The sequence below is a fragment of the Perca flavescens genome, chromosome 18 (assembly GCF_004354835.1).
Source record: "Perca flavescens isolate YP-PL-M2 chromosome 18, PFLA_1.0, whole genome shotgun sequence".
NCBI lineage: Eukaryota > Metazoa > Chordata > Actinopteri > Perciformes > Percidae > Perca > Perca flavescens.
The window spans coordinates 7663931-7677484 of record NC_041348.1 but is presented as its reverse complement, the minus strand read 5'-3'; the positions used below and the strand labels follow the sequence as shown (position 1 = coordinate 7677484).

General features: G+C 40.1%; 1 protein-coding gene across 1 annotated transcript in view; it reads right to left on the bottom strand.

Moving 5' to 3' along the window:
* tnfrsf21 (tumor necrosis factor receptor superfamily, member 21) overlaps nucleotides 1–13554 on the bottom strand; it is a 61595-nt gene that overhangs the window by 26126 nt on the left and 21915 nt on the right. The window contains exon 3 of the mRNA XM_028605016.1: nucleotides 12706–13290. Within this exon, the coding sequence (XP_028460817.1) occupies nucleotides 12706–13290 (585 nt within the window). The remainder of the gene's footprint in view (nucleotides 1–12705; nucleotides 13291–13554) is intronic.

Here is a 13554-nt window from a genome sequence, read left to right as displayed (position 1 = left end):
GTTACACATGGGGTAGTAGTAGGATGGAGTGGGTTTATTTGTGTGTATTAGAGTGTGTGCACATGTTCTTGCCTTATTTGAATTTATCCAAACTAACATGTTTTGTCAAACCGTCAGAAAAGGAGTGATACAGCTGCCTGGACGGGACAAACTGTGAGCTATCCTGAAGATGCACATGGACAACAAGTGTCAGGTTTGCATATTTTACAACACGTCATGAGACAATGTTTTTTGTTAACATTTGTTGTGTACCAAAAAAGTGTTGTATCCCATCTAGACTTGTGTTGAAAAAGAGTCTTCCTATTTGGCAGCACAGGTGATAATGACTTCTGTTGTGACACTATATATAAAGTAACTATCAAAAGTGCTTCCTATTGAAAACAATAAGAAATGGAGGTTAATACTCAAAAGAAAGTATAAGTGAAACAGATCAACAGTTATTCAGAATCCCAATACGTTTAGTAATTCAATGCTCTTTACACTTCTTTGAAAAGAACTAAGGTTAAGCTAGCTATACAGAGTAGAAATGTTTGTTATCTAGTATGATTTTGTCTTAAGTTAGTGTTGAAATTAGGGCTGGACCCGAATATTCGAATATTCGAATATTCGTTCGTGGGTTGGTATTCGATTTTAAACTTTGACATTCGAATATTCGTTTTTTTATTTATTTTTTATTTTGGTTTATTTATTTTCTGCATTTATCTCTCGTTCACACTCCAGTCCAGTTGGTGGCAGTAATGCACATTTAAGTTGATTTGCCAACCGCCAATAAACTAGAAAGAAGAAGAAGAAGAAGAAGATACTGTCGGTACACGATGACGCCCACTTCGAGCATTTAGCAAGCTGGGCAGAGAAGCTGGCGGCGATAACAAGTGCGGAAATGGAAAACTGTTTCGCGTTTTTCCGTTGTGATTCGGCCAGAAACTTCAACATTTTGAGGCGAAGAGATCGTTTTGGAATATAAAGCTTGGATATTACATTTCCTTGGACTCTTGGGGATTTATGAAAATCAAGTTTTGGTCCACTTTGTACCACTTTGTTGCTGAAAGGACAACAAAAACCGGTATGCATGCACTCTCGGCTGCGCAGATTACGGCTGAATTGTTTTATTTTCTGTTACTTTCTAACAGTTGTGTACATGGCTTTATATTTTAAAGATTTAATGCTTTAAAGTTATAAAAACGCTCATGAGTGTGAGTTTTATCAAGGTTACAGCGACGCCCCCAGTCACAAAGTGTCCCGTTGACGGGACGGTGATCCTTGAGAGGTTAAAAGTTTATTAATTCTAAATGCGTCTGGCCTGTCTATCTATATTGCACCAAATACGACACTGCACTCCCTTGTGAAGTCGTTTGGATGAAAGGTTCTCAAAATAATCAAAATGCAAACAAACAGACAGACACATAGAGATTCCTGCCTTTATTAGAGATAATAATATGTTCCGAAGCTTCAAATATTCGATGCTCATTACTACCGAAGCTTTGAAGCTCAAAAAATGGTATTTGGACCAGCCCTAGTTGAAATGTTGAGTCAATCAACAGAAAGTTAAATCAACATTGTTCAAGTAATTTATCAAGCAACAAGAATACATCCACAGAAGCAGCTCCGTTAAGCTAACGATGCAAGCAGCAAAAATGTTAACATTTTAATGTTTCAAATTCTATGTTTACTATAACTGCCATCTTAGTTTTGCATGCTACCATGCTAACCTTTGCTAATTGGCACTAAACACAAAGCACAGCTGAAGCTAATGGGAATGCCATTCATTTTAAAAGGTGTTTGGTCATAAACCTAAGTACTGGACAAATAGAAATGTAAACATCATGGTAACATTAGTGAAAAAGTCAGGGGATCACAGAAGTCATATCAATTAGGGGTGTGACGAGACGCTTAGTCCACGAGACGAGACACATCACGAGATTTTGTTCACGAGAACAAGACGAGATTTCTCGTCGAGGTGAAAAGTTGTCTCGTGAGGCGATGTGATGTCATCGTGATGGAGTGTGGAATTACTATTGAAGATCCCCCTGCCACTTTTAAATCATTTGTGTGGCAACATTTTTGTTTTCCTGCGGAAATAATAAACATTGAAAGAGTGACAGACAAGACGAACACAATATGTAAACATTGTAGGAAAAAAATGCTGTATACCTCGGCTAACACGAGCACTATGCAAAAACACTTACAGCACCACCACAGCTCTCTACTAACTACTAGTTAGTAGTACGGCATTTTTTTTCTTATAATGTTTACATATTGCGTTTAATTTCACGCTCCATCACGCTGACATCACATCGCCTCACGAGACAACGTTTCACCTCAACGAGAAATCTCGTCACGTTTTAATCTCGCGAGATCTCGTACAACGAGATCTCGTCACACCCCTAATATCAATTCATCCTCTGAGTATTATGAATGTCTTTGGCAATGGCAATGGCAGTGTCAAGGCAATCCATCCAATGTATTTGTAGAAGAGGTTTCAGTCTGGACCAAATTGGTGGACAAACCACCTGACCGACCAACACTAGCGTGACAAAAATGCCCAAAATTTGCTGGTTCCATCTTCAAGAAATTCATGGTTTTCTGCTCTTCTCGTTTTCACATCACAGTGAAAGTCTTTAGGTTTTAGACATTTTCTTTTTGTAAAATATATAGCTAAATAGTGGAATAAAATATAGTAGTGTGGTAAAGGGGGACAGGACTAGGGCTGGGTACCGAATTTGATACTTTTTAGCCACCGACCGAATTGACTCTATATTATTGAGTATTGAAAAATGACTCGTCATTCAATACCCAATTTCAGTACCTAAGGAGTAAATCTCACCAGTGTCAGTGAGCCAATAAGCATGCAGCATGCTTCTACCAAGATCTAATAATGTTTGTGATTGGCTGTCTCACGTTACACGTCGTAGAGACACGCAGGAAAAACACTACGTTACGCACAGAAACGGGGCCACGTAGTAGGAGGAAATAAAAAGAGTTGTGCCGTAATGTGTAATGTTGTCATTTCTTTTCTTTTTAAAAATTGGTATAGAAAAAAGAATCTTTAAGGAACTGGTAACAAAATCACGGTATTGGTATCAGTACCGGTATCGAAGATTTTTGAACAATACCCAGCCCTAGACAGGACAGAGGCAGAGTTCTCCAAAGCACAGCCAGAGTGTGGTGAGAATGGAGCTAATTGTAGTTTCAGTAAAGAGCAACAGTGAGGAAGCAAACCATCCTTTAAGGAAACCGGTGGCACTTCATTAAGATCCTCAAAACTGCACACAATGGATCCCTGTGTCTGTCTCTCAGCCTCTCAATACACATGGAACAAGCGGAGTCTTGGGTATTGTCTTTGTTGATTTAAAAAGTACTCTCTGTTGTTGTCTATCTCTACATCTCTATTGCAGTGACCTGATTACATGGAGGATCAATTTAACAGCATGTCAGTAAAAATGGATATGTTTAGAGTTTATGATAAAGCAGAGAGTCACTGCGGATCCTCTTTCTCCACAGAACTATTACAGTATGACTCTATTACACAAATCTCTCCAAAACCAAGGAAAACAGTCCACCCTACTCCCAACTGCAATACTGAACTCCCTGTTTGGCTTATCAGCAGCAGCCCACCTGTCCACCTCAGGTCATTGATCGCTAGCACCCCAACAACAAAGCATTTCTCCTATATAAGCAGTATCACATTCACCTCTCCTTTATCCTCATAATGACCAATGGCTAACTGGTGTCCAAAACATCAGAGCAAAGCGGAATAAGCAGGTAAGTAGATACTGCCAGACAGTGTGGATCTCACATGCTATTATACTAGTAAAACTATTCTTTATATCTCAGCAACAACTGCTCTAGTGGACCTCCTTTGTTTCCAGCAATAAACAACTTTGGTTGTAAAGGAAAACACCCAGGTGTAAAGTTGGGGGTTTAATTAGGTGGCCATACATCCATCTACCATTGCTTATCCAGGTGCAAGATGCAGTGGCAGAAGGCTAAGTAAGGCTGCCCAGGCATCTCCCACAGCCACAGCCTTCATATCCCTCTCTCCATCTCCCATCCCCGGGGCAGATGTGATATGTAATCCCTCCAGCATCTTCTGGGTCTGCCCTTGGGTCCTCCCAGCTGGACGTGCCTGAAGAATCTCCCTGAAGAGGCATCCAAGGGGCATCCTAACATACGGCTCTAGTGGTGCTTTTGTGTGTTTCCTATACGTGACTTTGGTTGCATTGGGAAATCCCCTGGTATCCGGGCATCCATCCACCCATCCATTTACAACTGTTTATCAAGGTGGCAGCAGTCTAAGTCAGGTAGCTTGGGCAAGCTTCTTCCTAGACAATTCTTCGTGGGAGGTCCAGAGGTGTTCCTAGATGGGATATGTAATCCCTCCAATGTGTTCTGGGTCTGCACCGGTGTCTCCTTCCAATTTGATGTGCCCAAAAAATCTCAAAGGAATGCCTCAACAAGGCATTCTAAGCAGATGCCAGAAAACCACTTCAAGTGGCTTCTTATGACACAAAAAGAGCACCGATTGTACTGACACCAGATGTCTGAGCTCCTTGCCCTATGTCAAAGGGTCTCTTAGGCCCAGTAACCCTGCAAAACAAACACATTTCAGTCGCTTGCTTCCACAATGGCATTTTTTTTCGGTCATTACCATACTATCATGACCACAGGTGAGGTTTGGAATGTACTGTAGAATGACTGGTAAATTGAATGCTTCGCCTTCACCACAACAGTTGTCAGCATTAGTGCTTTTTCCATATTACCCTCACTTGTGTCCCCAATAACTCCTTTACTGTAGTGGCAAACTTCGCTGGTAAAGCCACACGATAAAGAATGTAAACATTCAATCAGAAAAACATTTTAGCAGACAAATTTAGCAGTTTGAAACAATACTGTGTGGGATTTTGGATCAGTTTAGCAACCTTGTAGCCCTCACTACAATGACAAAGCATTCTGAACAAGCAAGGCATCTAATTTCACAGAGCTGGCAGGTATTTTGTTCAAAGCAACAGCTGTGGCTTACGGGTGCCCTAGCATAAGTGTCCAACACATCATATAAATGGGAAAATGTGATTGTGGGATAGGGGATGAAACACTAATTACAAATAGCCATATTAGAACCTTTTAGTAACGCTACATTTTCTGAGAAACTCTGGATTCTGTTTTAAGCAACAATGAGGTTTTAATGTTTCAAATTAAACACTGAAATGAAAAATGGTTAAGTGAGGGGAAAAACCAGTGGATCCAACAAGTGGTCTGTCTCACTCCAACCTCCTGTTATTGTGTGCAATATGATGTGAAGCATCTTTTCAAATACCATTCTGTTAATCACATCATATAGTCCGCTCGCGTTCATTCCAATGTCGGAACACATAATGTTAAATTGGTGAAATGTATGTTTGTATGCTTTGCGGGAGCACCCCCCCCCCCCCAAACTGTGCTCTTCACAATCAAACCCAGGCTGAACAATGAGCAGGCTACCTCGGCCCACCCTGGTACTGCACAGCGCAGTATATTCTAACACGTGGCTCCCTGCTGGGCTTGGTTGTGGAACTTGGCATTATTAGCGGTGTGGATGTTTAACGAGGGAGGATGGTGGGCAGGTAGAATGTTGTTTTCCTTCATGTTTTCCTCTGCAATTTGCATCTGACTTTGGAAATATATGTTGTAAATAATGTGCCTGGTGACCACAACAAGGCCAACCTGCCTCTATCTGATGTTCTGTGATGTTATGGGTTTTCCATGTTTATGACCAGTATCTACAAACTGCATACTATACATTACTGATGAAAATTTTCCAAAGTATACCATAAGGTCTTGGATTGATGTACCTTTATGACTGCCAATGGTTGTTTTTTTCATTTCACTAAAGGTGTGAAAAGAAATCAACTTGGAGACATTTTAAAACCTACATAATTAATAAACAAGCTAGTTTTTGAAAACAAAAACAAAACCAAATTCCAATCATGTCCACCTTTACTTACTGTTTAACTTTCAGGTTAATATTTATTTTCATGGCTAGTAATGCGTGGCAGACGATTCTCAAATTTCTGATTTCCCAGTGTCCATGAACACACTAACAACGGCTGTCAAAACAATTGTTGCTTGCAATTGCATTACCAAGCCACAAAAAGTATTTTTGAAACTGTAAAATGTTCACTGTGATAGCTTGTCAAACATGTGGTCCATAATTCTTCGTTATGCTTCAAGCAAATCGGTTTATATCTGTTCCAAAAAGCCACGTTTGAAGGCGGTGCAAAAAGCTTGCGGTCATAGCTTTGTCTTGGCTGCATCTTATTGGCTTCTCAATCTCTCTCCAACAACTCTGTTTTTGTGTGTCTTTTGTGGTCTTGACACAATGAATAAATGGGGATTAGGTCAGTCTCTCCCTTAAAGCTATAATGCGTAGTTTCTATCTGCCTCATGAGGAATTCTAAGTAATGACAACAAAACTGTTGGCGCATCCACATGATACAAGCCTTCCGTGATCGCGCACCACCTCCACCCCTCCTCCACGCAGTTGCTAGTAACCAAGGAGGACACGGAGGATTAAAAAAAAAAACATGATGGACTCTTTATACATATACTGGGAAATACAGAGAGAGTTGTGTGGAGCTGATAGTCTTAATTAGCTTTGTCGCAATTCATTTGGCAATGGCTTGAATGTAACAAACGTTCATTAATATCAAAAAGTAACACACTATAGCTTTAAGGCATTCATGGTATTATACTTGGGTTATGCAAACAAAAAGTAGTTAAAAAAAAGAGCTTGAGACTCCCTACTTTGCACCTCTGCACACCTGGCTAGGGATGTAATGATACACTCAACTCACAATTCGATCAGATTCACGATTTTAAAATTCACAAAAAAATGTTTCCGCCATTTTTTAACAGAATGAGGTGCAGACAAATGACTGAAAACTATTCTTTTGTTTATATAAACAACAGATTAATCATATAAAAATTAATCGTTACAATTTTAAAACAAATCCTACATCAAAATAACTAAATAAATAGAAATAAATCTCTTGAAATAAATAAACTAGGAAGACGTATAGTTGCGTCTGAAGTCAAACCGGTGAAATCAAAAGTAGTTTACACCCTAGGCCGTTTAGAAATTGCATCGCGATACATATTTTATCTCAACCAAGCTAACCTTTGTACAACATTTTTGTGATTCCCTTTTATTTAAATTTGACTGCTGCACCCATGTTTCAGATTTAACAAATAGGTTTTTCCAGATCCTGTGCAATAAAAATCTTGCCCGTGGCCCTGGAAAGCCCCCTCTTCCCAGCTGTGGAGGGGTAGCAGTTTTCACTACTTCCTGAGCAAATGCCAAGTACTGTATGTGTGTGATCTGTGCTTTGTCGTTTCCCTTTCTTTTTTCCTTTATTGCCTGAGTGTTTTAACTGCTCTAGTAAATGTGTATTACAACCTTCAAGGGGAGCCAGCCACGCACCTTGAAAGGATTAAGAAGCTGTTTTGTTTTATGTTCCAGAGAGTAAATAGCGGTGTAAAATGGCTATTTGGGTTGCATGTGTATACATATATCTCCACGTAAATACATTCACATGGGCGCAGAATCACACACACACACACACACACACTCTCACACACACACACACACACACACACACACACACACACACACACAAAAAGGTCAGTTTAGAAGTCGGTCTTTAAATGCCTTAAAGGCTTTAACACGGATTGTCACATAGAAATAGGTTTTAGCTAGACATGTTTTCACAATTAGTTACGCATAGGGGCAACCTAAAGGACCAAATAGTATAAGTCTGTTGTGGTTATGTACATTTCTGTTGCCTGTTATTATAATTTTGTGTGTTTCCTGTTTTGTTTATAGTTTCTGTTGACTGTTTGTATATTTCTGTTGCTGTTTCCTATTTTGTATATTTGTTCTGTATATTTCTGTTCCCCGTCATATGGAGTTATCCTGTTCTGTGTATGTTTCGTTGTGTATATTTCTGTTTCATGTTTTATTTTGATAGTCCATTTTCTGTCTTGTCTTGTCTAGTTTTACTTCCTGTGTTTTCCCGCCTCCTAATGCGTTTCACCGACTGTGTCACCTGCCCCTCGTTACCTCGTTACCTAGTGTATTTAGTCCTTGTGTTTCCCTTGTCTCTTGTCAGATCGTTTTGTGTCCGTTGGTGTCCTTGCCCGGTTAGTTTGTGTGTGTTTTGTATCTCCCAGTGTCAGCGCTCGTCAATTTCTGTGCTCCCTGTTTTTGGATTCCCTTGGTTTTTTTTGGATACGCGTCGGAGTATTTTAAGATTTATGATGACCAAGCCATAAATAAAGGCTTTGTATTTTTCTTAAAGAGAATGCCTTGGAGTTTCCTTATTGGTTTCTACCTTTTTGTCTTTGTTTTGGAATTGTTTTTTGCCTGCTAAAGCTCACAGGACTCCCTTGGTTTGTTTTTGTGTTTAATCAATCAATCCTCGACTTCAACCTTCTCCTGCCTGCCTGCTTCTCCCTGCATTTGGGTCCTTTAATTCCCTGAACTACAACAGAGTCTTCCCAGAAAGTGTAACTGATAAGCATGAGCAGCATTATCTTTGTCTTTGGATTTGAACAGCGGGTTTGAGCTTATCAACAATAACAACGACCGCAGAAAAGTATTGTATTGATTAAATTTAAATGGAATCAATTCTGACAGAAAAGTGTTAGGCTATTTGCATCCCATCCCCTACCAAAAGTCAACGTTGGTTTCTTTTAACAATAACCAAGATCTTTCCCTAACCTTACCATGCAGCTTCTTTTTCTTTGACAGGCATAAGGAGTTTTGGAAGGCAATGACAAATTACCTATTCTGTGTGGAGTAGAAGCCAATAGGGCTCAGAGTTGTGAGGACCAGGAGTGAGAAACACTGTTGTAACACAATTCAGATGATTTCCTACGAAATTTGATCTGAAGTGGAAATACTGGTTACCATTAATGGTTTGATAACTTTGGTTATTTGCATCCCCTTACAGAAAATTACACTGCTTTTGGTATCTATTCTTGGCCGTACAAGGTTGATCAGAAAATCAAAATCATGCCTTGGCTTGGTGTGGTACTTCAGACTGTTGAGTTGGAACTCAGATAAGATATAGGAGTTCACATTATGAGGAAAGGAAAAAAATCATCTTTGAATTAGAACCATCTGAAAGTAGCCCGAAGAAACGATGCCAGTGGAACTTGAGAAGGAACAAAAAGTAAAGTTGTCAGGTAGTAGGAAATATACAGCGTCGGTTTCAGTTGGTCCATGAATAAATGCTGGAGCTTATTAAGACCAACATTTGAGGTTGTGGGCATGTTCAAAATTGTCAACTTTCTGGTCTGTTTAACAATGTAACTGAATTAATTACACAATAACACTTAACGTGATTACATTTTTGAATTCAATAAATTAAAAAAGCCCTACATTATTTGTCTTAAATGTAACTTAACCATGTCATATGATATGCTACTTCAGTATACAAACAAGTATTACTGGGACCACTACATATATATTTTTTTTCCATTCATATTATAGACACTACCTATGATAATCTGGTTAACAATTTGGCCACAACTAAGCACATAAACCATACACGGTCCAGCCATATACTAGGTTTCAACCTAGTCTTGTTTACATATCCATAAAACCAACTGCTAAATGCTTTAATATGTTTACTAGCTCAAAACTCTGGGGCGCCAAGGTAGCTCACCTGGTAGAGCATGCGCCCCATGTACAAAGGCTCGGTCCTTGTTGCAGCGGCCATGGGTTCGACTCTGACCTGTGGCCCTTTGCTACATGTCATTCTTCAGCTGTCCTGCATAATAAAGGCCTAAAAATGCCAAAATATAATCTTAAAAAACAACAACATTGAGATGAGAGAAGGTTTTGTAGAGCTAAAGAGGACCTGCATTGTGAGTGGAGCTGCAACTTTTTAACGATTGTTTTCATTATTGATTAATCTGCAGATTATTTTCTCTATTAAGTGATTAATCGTTTTCATCTATAAAATGGTGAAAAAGTTCCATCTCAGTTTTTCTCAGTCCAAGGTGGAGTCTGTAAATGTCTTGTTTTGTCCAAAACCCAAAGATATTCATTTTAAAACAATATAAAACTGAGAAAATCAGGAAATCTCCATATTTGAGAGGCTGAAACTGCATTTTCTATTTTACCATTTTTGCATGAAAATGTATTTAACAATTAATCAATTAGCAAAATAGTTTATATTATATTATTTAATATTTATATTTTTTCCATTGATTGATTAATCAATTAGTCTGAGTGAGAGTGATTAATAATGATCTGTGGGTTGACCACTTTCACATTTAGTCATTTGGTGTTAATATAAGACTTAATTAGTGCAGTTGTAAGAAAAGTAGTTGCTTAGGCATTTGCGCTAATCTTGCGGATTTTTTTTGCGGAATGACACAGTTCATGGGTTGGTAAAAACCTGCACTTTATCTCTTATGGCGTCATAAATTACTTATTATAGCCATACTTCTCTTTGTCAAGTATCTGGGCTGCTAAATAACGGGTTCAGGGAAACCCCAGTGTGGTTAGCCAACAACGCTACAATACAGCATGTCCCCCTGTCAAACCCACAACCCTCCCTATCAAACATATACACACACCACTCCTGCACCATCTCACACATCTCTCTTTATTTCCTTTTGGTCTATATATCTATTTGTCATCCTGTAAGAGACCCAATGGACCCACTAATGTGCCTTTGCCAACCGAACAACAACCCTGATGCAGCTGAAACCAGATTATTCCAGTTCTCTGCGGTCAGGCACTGAGGGAGAAGATAGAGGGTGGCGGGTGGCTGGGCTTTATCACAGCACCCACACCCACACACACACACACACACACACACACACACACACACACACAGTTTCAAAGTGCATAATACAGTGTCTCAGGCCGAAGGTGTCCCCTGGGTTTCGGTCTCTTTCATTATGAAATCAAGAGCTCTTGTGTGGGCAAAATGTAGCCTACTGTACCAGTTGATAGCCACAGTGTCAACAGACGGGAGCTAAAGAGGAGTGTGGGGGGGGGTGTAACACTAGTAATAGAGGGAGAAGTGGAATCCAAAACCTAAACAACAAGCTTCAGACAAAGAAGTTGGAATGAGGTGGAAAGCATTACACAAGAGGGTAAAGAGAGCTAGTGATACAATGAAGTGAAAGGCAAAAAAGGTGGCAAAAAAGCTGGAGGTAGGAAGAGATAAACAAATAAGGCTTAGTGTGTAAAACAGAAGAGAAAGAAACAAAAAGACAAAAAAAAAAAAAAAAGAAAAAATAAGCAAAAATAAAAAGGTACAGAGAAATGGCAAAGGAAGTGGGAAGCCACTAAAAACAAGGAGGAAAAACAAGAGAGATGAGGAAAGAAAGGAGACACCTGTGTGTGTTTTGAGGGTGGATAGTGACAGCCGGGTGGTACTACAACGGGGTCACATCCTTGTGTAACCACTGCCTTCCACGGCATTTGCTGTAGGGCAGAATGGATTGGATCAGATACCCACAGTGGTTCGATCACATCAACAGATGGTTCTACGCAGCTCAGGACAAGAACTAACGCAGCTAACCCAACTGGGACATCCATTATGCAACTAAAAGTCCGTGACCTGCTATGTTATTTGCAGATGTAGGCCATGTTGAGCCGAGAACGTCACACTGACATTGTTATGAACATGATGTCATATACTGTGTGTAATCGTCAGTGGAGCTTTGTAGGAGGTTTGATTATTGACATATTACACATTTAAGATTCACATTTTTTTTTATTGAGGGCATGGGGCTGTTTATCCAGTATTTAAACGTGTACAGGTGTCGTAACATGATAGTAATTTAGACATGGACGATTTTATTTTGTTTTACAAATTAAAGCCACAAAATCACATGAATATGTCATCAGACAATCTCAATACAAATTGGCGCTGTCTACGTGTTGCTTTCAGCTCAATCATCTCAGTGTTCGTAGGGTTGGTTATCATTCGTTTTTTTCCCCAATACCGGTGCCAAAAAAACAGTACTTTTAAAACGATGCCAGTGCCTTAATGGTGCCTTATCTGATACTTAAAAAAAAAAAAAAAAAAAAAAAAAAAAAAATAGCACACAAAATGACAGTCAGTGACACTGGCATGTTTATTGCAAAGGCCATATGGTCAAATTTAAATAATTTATTTAAAATGTAATAAATACAACTTATAACAATAACTTATATCACCAGTCAATTGCTGTTAAGTCCATTGCAGTATCTTATTTGATACTACCCCAGGAGGCACCAGAGTCAAGAATTTCCATTAAGATTTAAATAAAACATTCTTTCACCAACTACTGTCAGTCTGCTTTTGAGTACCAGTTTGCCTTTCCAACCAAATCGAACGTAATGTCCTAAGTATACTTATGATTGTGGATAGAAATATTTGAATCAACCATAAAGTGAATTAGCATGACAGCATAGGCCACTCCATTAACAAAACAATCTTCAACTGACTGAATCTGTGATATAGGTAGAGATGGGGGATAAGGTCTAGAGATTTTGAGAATGTGTGCCAAGAAGGACTGCAGCTGTTCTGGAGGCTTGTGTTGGTCGAAGGAACTTTATGTTGGTTTTTCCTTTAACTTGTGACCCATTTATGTGCCAAATCAGCCTCCCACAATCTTACATTAGAACCAGTCTTGGTGAAATCAAAGATAAAGCAGACTTACCCTGTCCGTTGGAGTAGTAGATCCACTTCTCTTTGACCTGCATTGGAGGCACGGATGGTTTCTTCTGAATTGCCTTCTCCATGATGCTGCTAGGGTCCATGGGACCCTTCTTCAGCACGCGAGAACTCCGCTTCACGCTGCAGATGACGATCACCACCAGGACCAGCAGGAGCAGCAGCACTATCATCCAGGGGAGGTGCTCGTTGATGTCAAAGTGATCGTGGGTGCTCGGCCTTGGGGACCCCCTACGAGTGGGCCTGTAGTAGCTGGAGACCCCACTTCCACCTCCTCCGCTCCCCTGCCCAGCTACCTTGCTGATACCCGTCCCAACCCTGACTACCTCTGCACCCTCCAGACCCTCCATCGTCCTCTTGTTGGGGCCTGGCACAGGGTCAGAATTGGGTTGCCCCTGCCGGTGCTCGAGGTCCATGAGCTGCTTGTCAGCTGGGAGCGGTGGAGTCTGTGGGGGATCACGATTTTGTTGGGTGGGAGTGCCAGACCGGCTAAGGAATAGCCCCTCTGCACGGTGGTCTTCCCCACCTGGGTTCCCCCTCAGTTGAATGGCTGCTGAGTGGCTGTAGGTGCCTGTGATGAGAGACAGAGGAATTGATGGAGAAGATATAGCAAGCAAGAAGAGATGAGAGAACAAAGAGAGCAAAGAGACAGATAGTACAGAGGTAAGAGATGAGAGGCAACACAGAAAGAGAGAGGAAATTAAATTCACTCACTTCAGAGATTTGCTTAACCCAGACAATGAAAACAGAAGATATCACAGGAGGGAATCCTAAAACTTTAATCCATGCAAGCGTTCTGGCACACAAACAGAAGGAGGAATAACCTCCCCCTTTT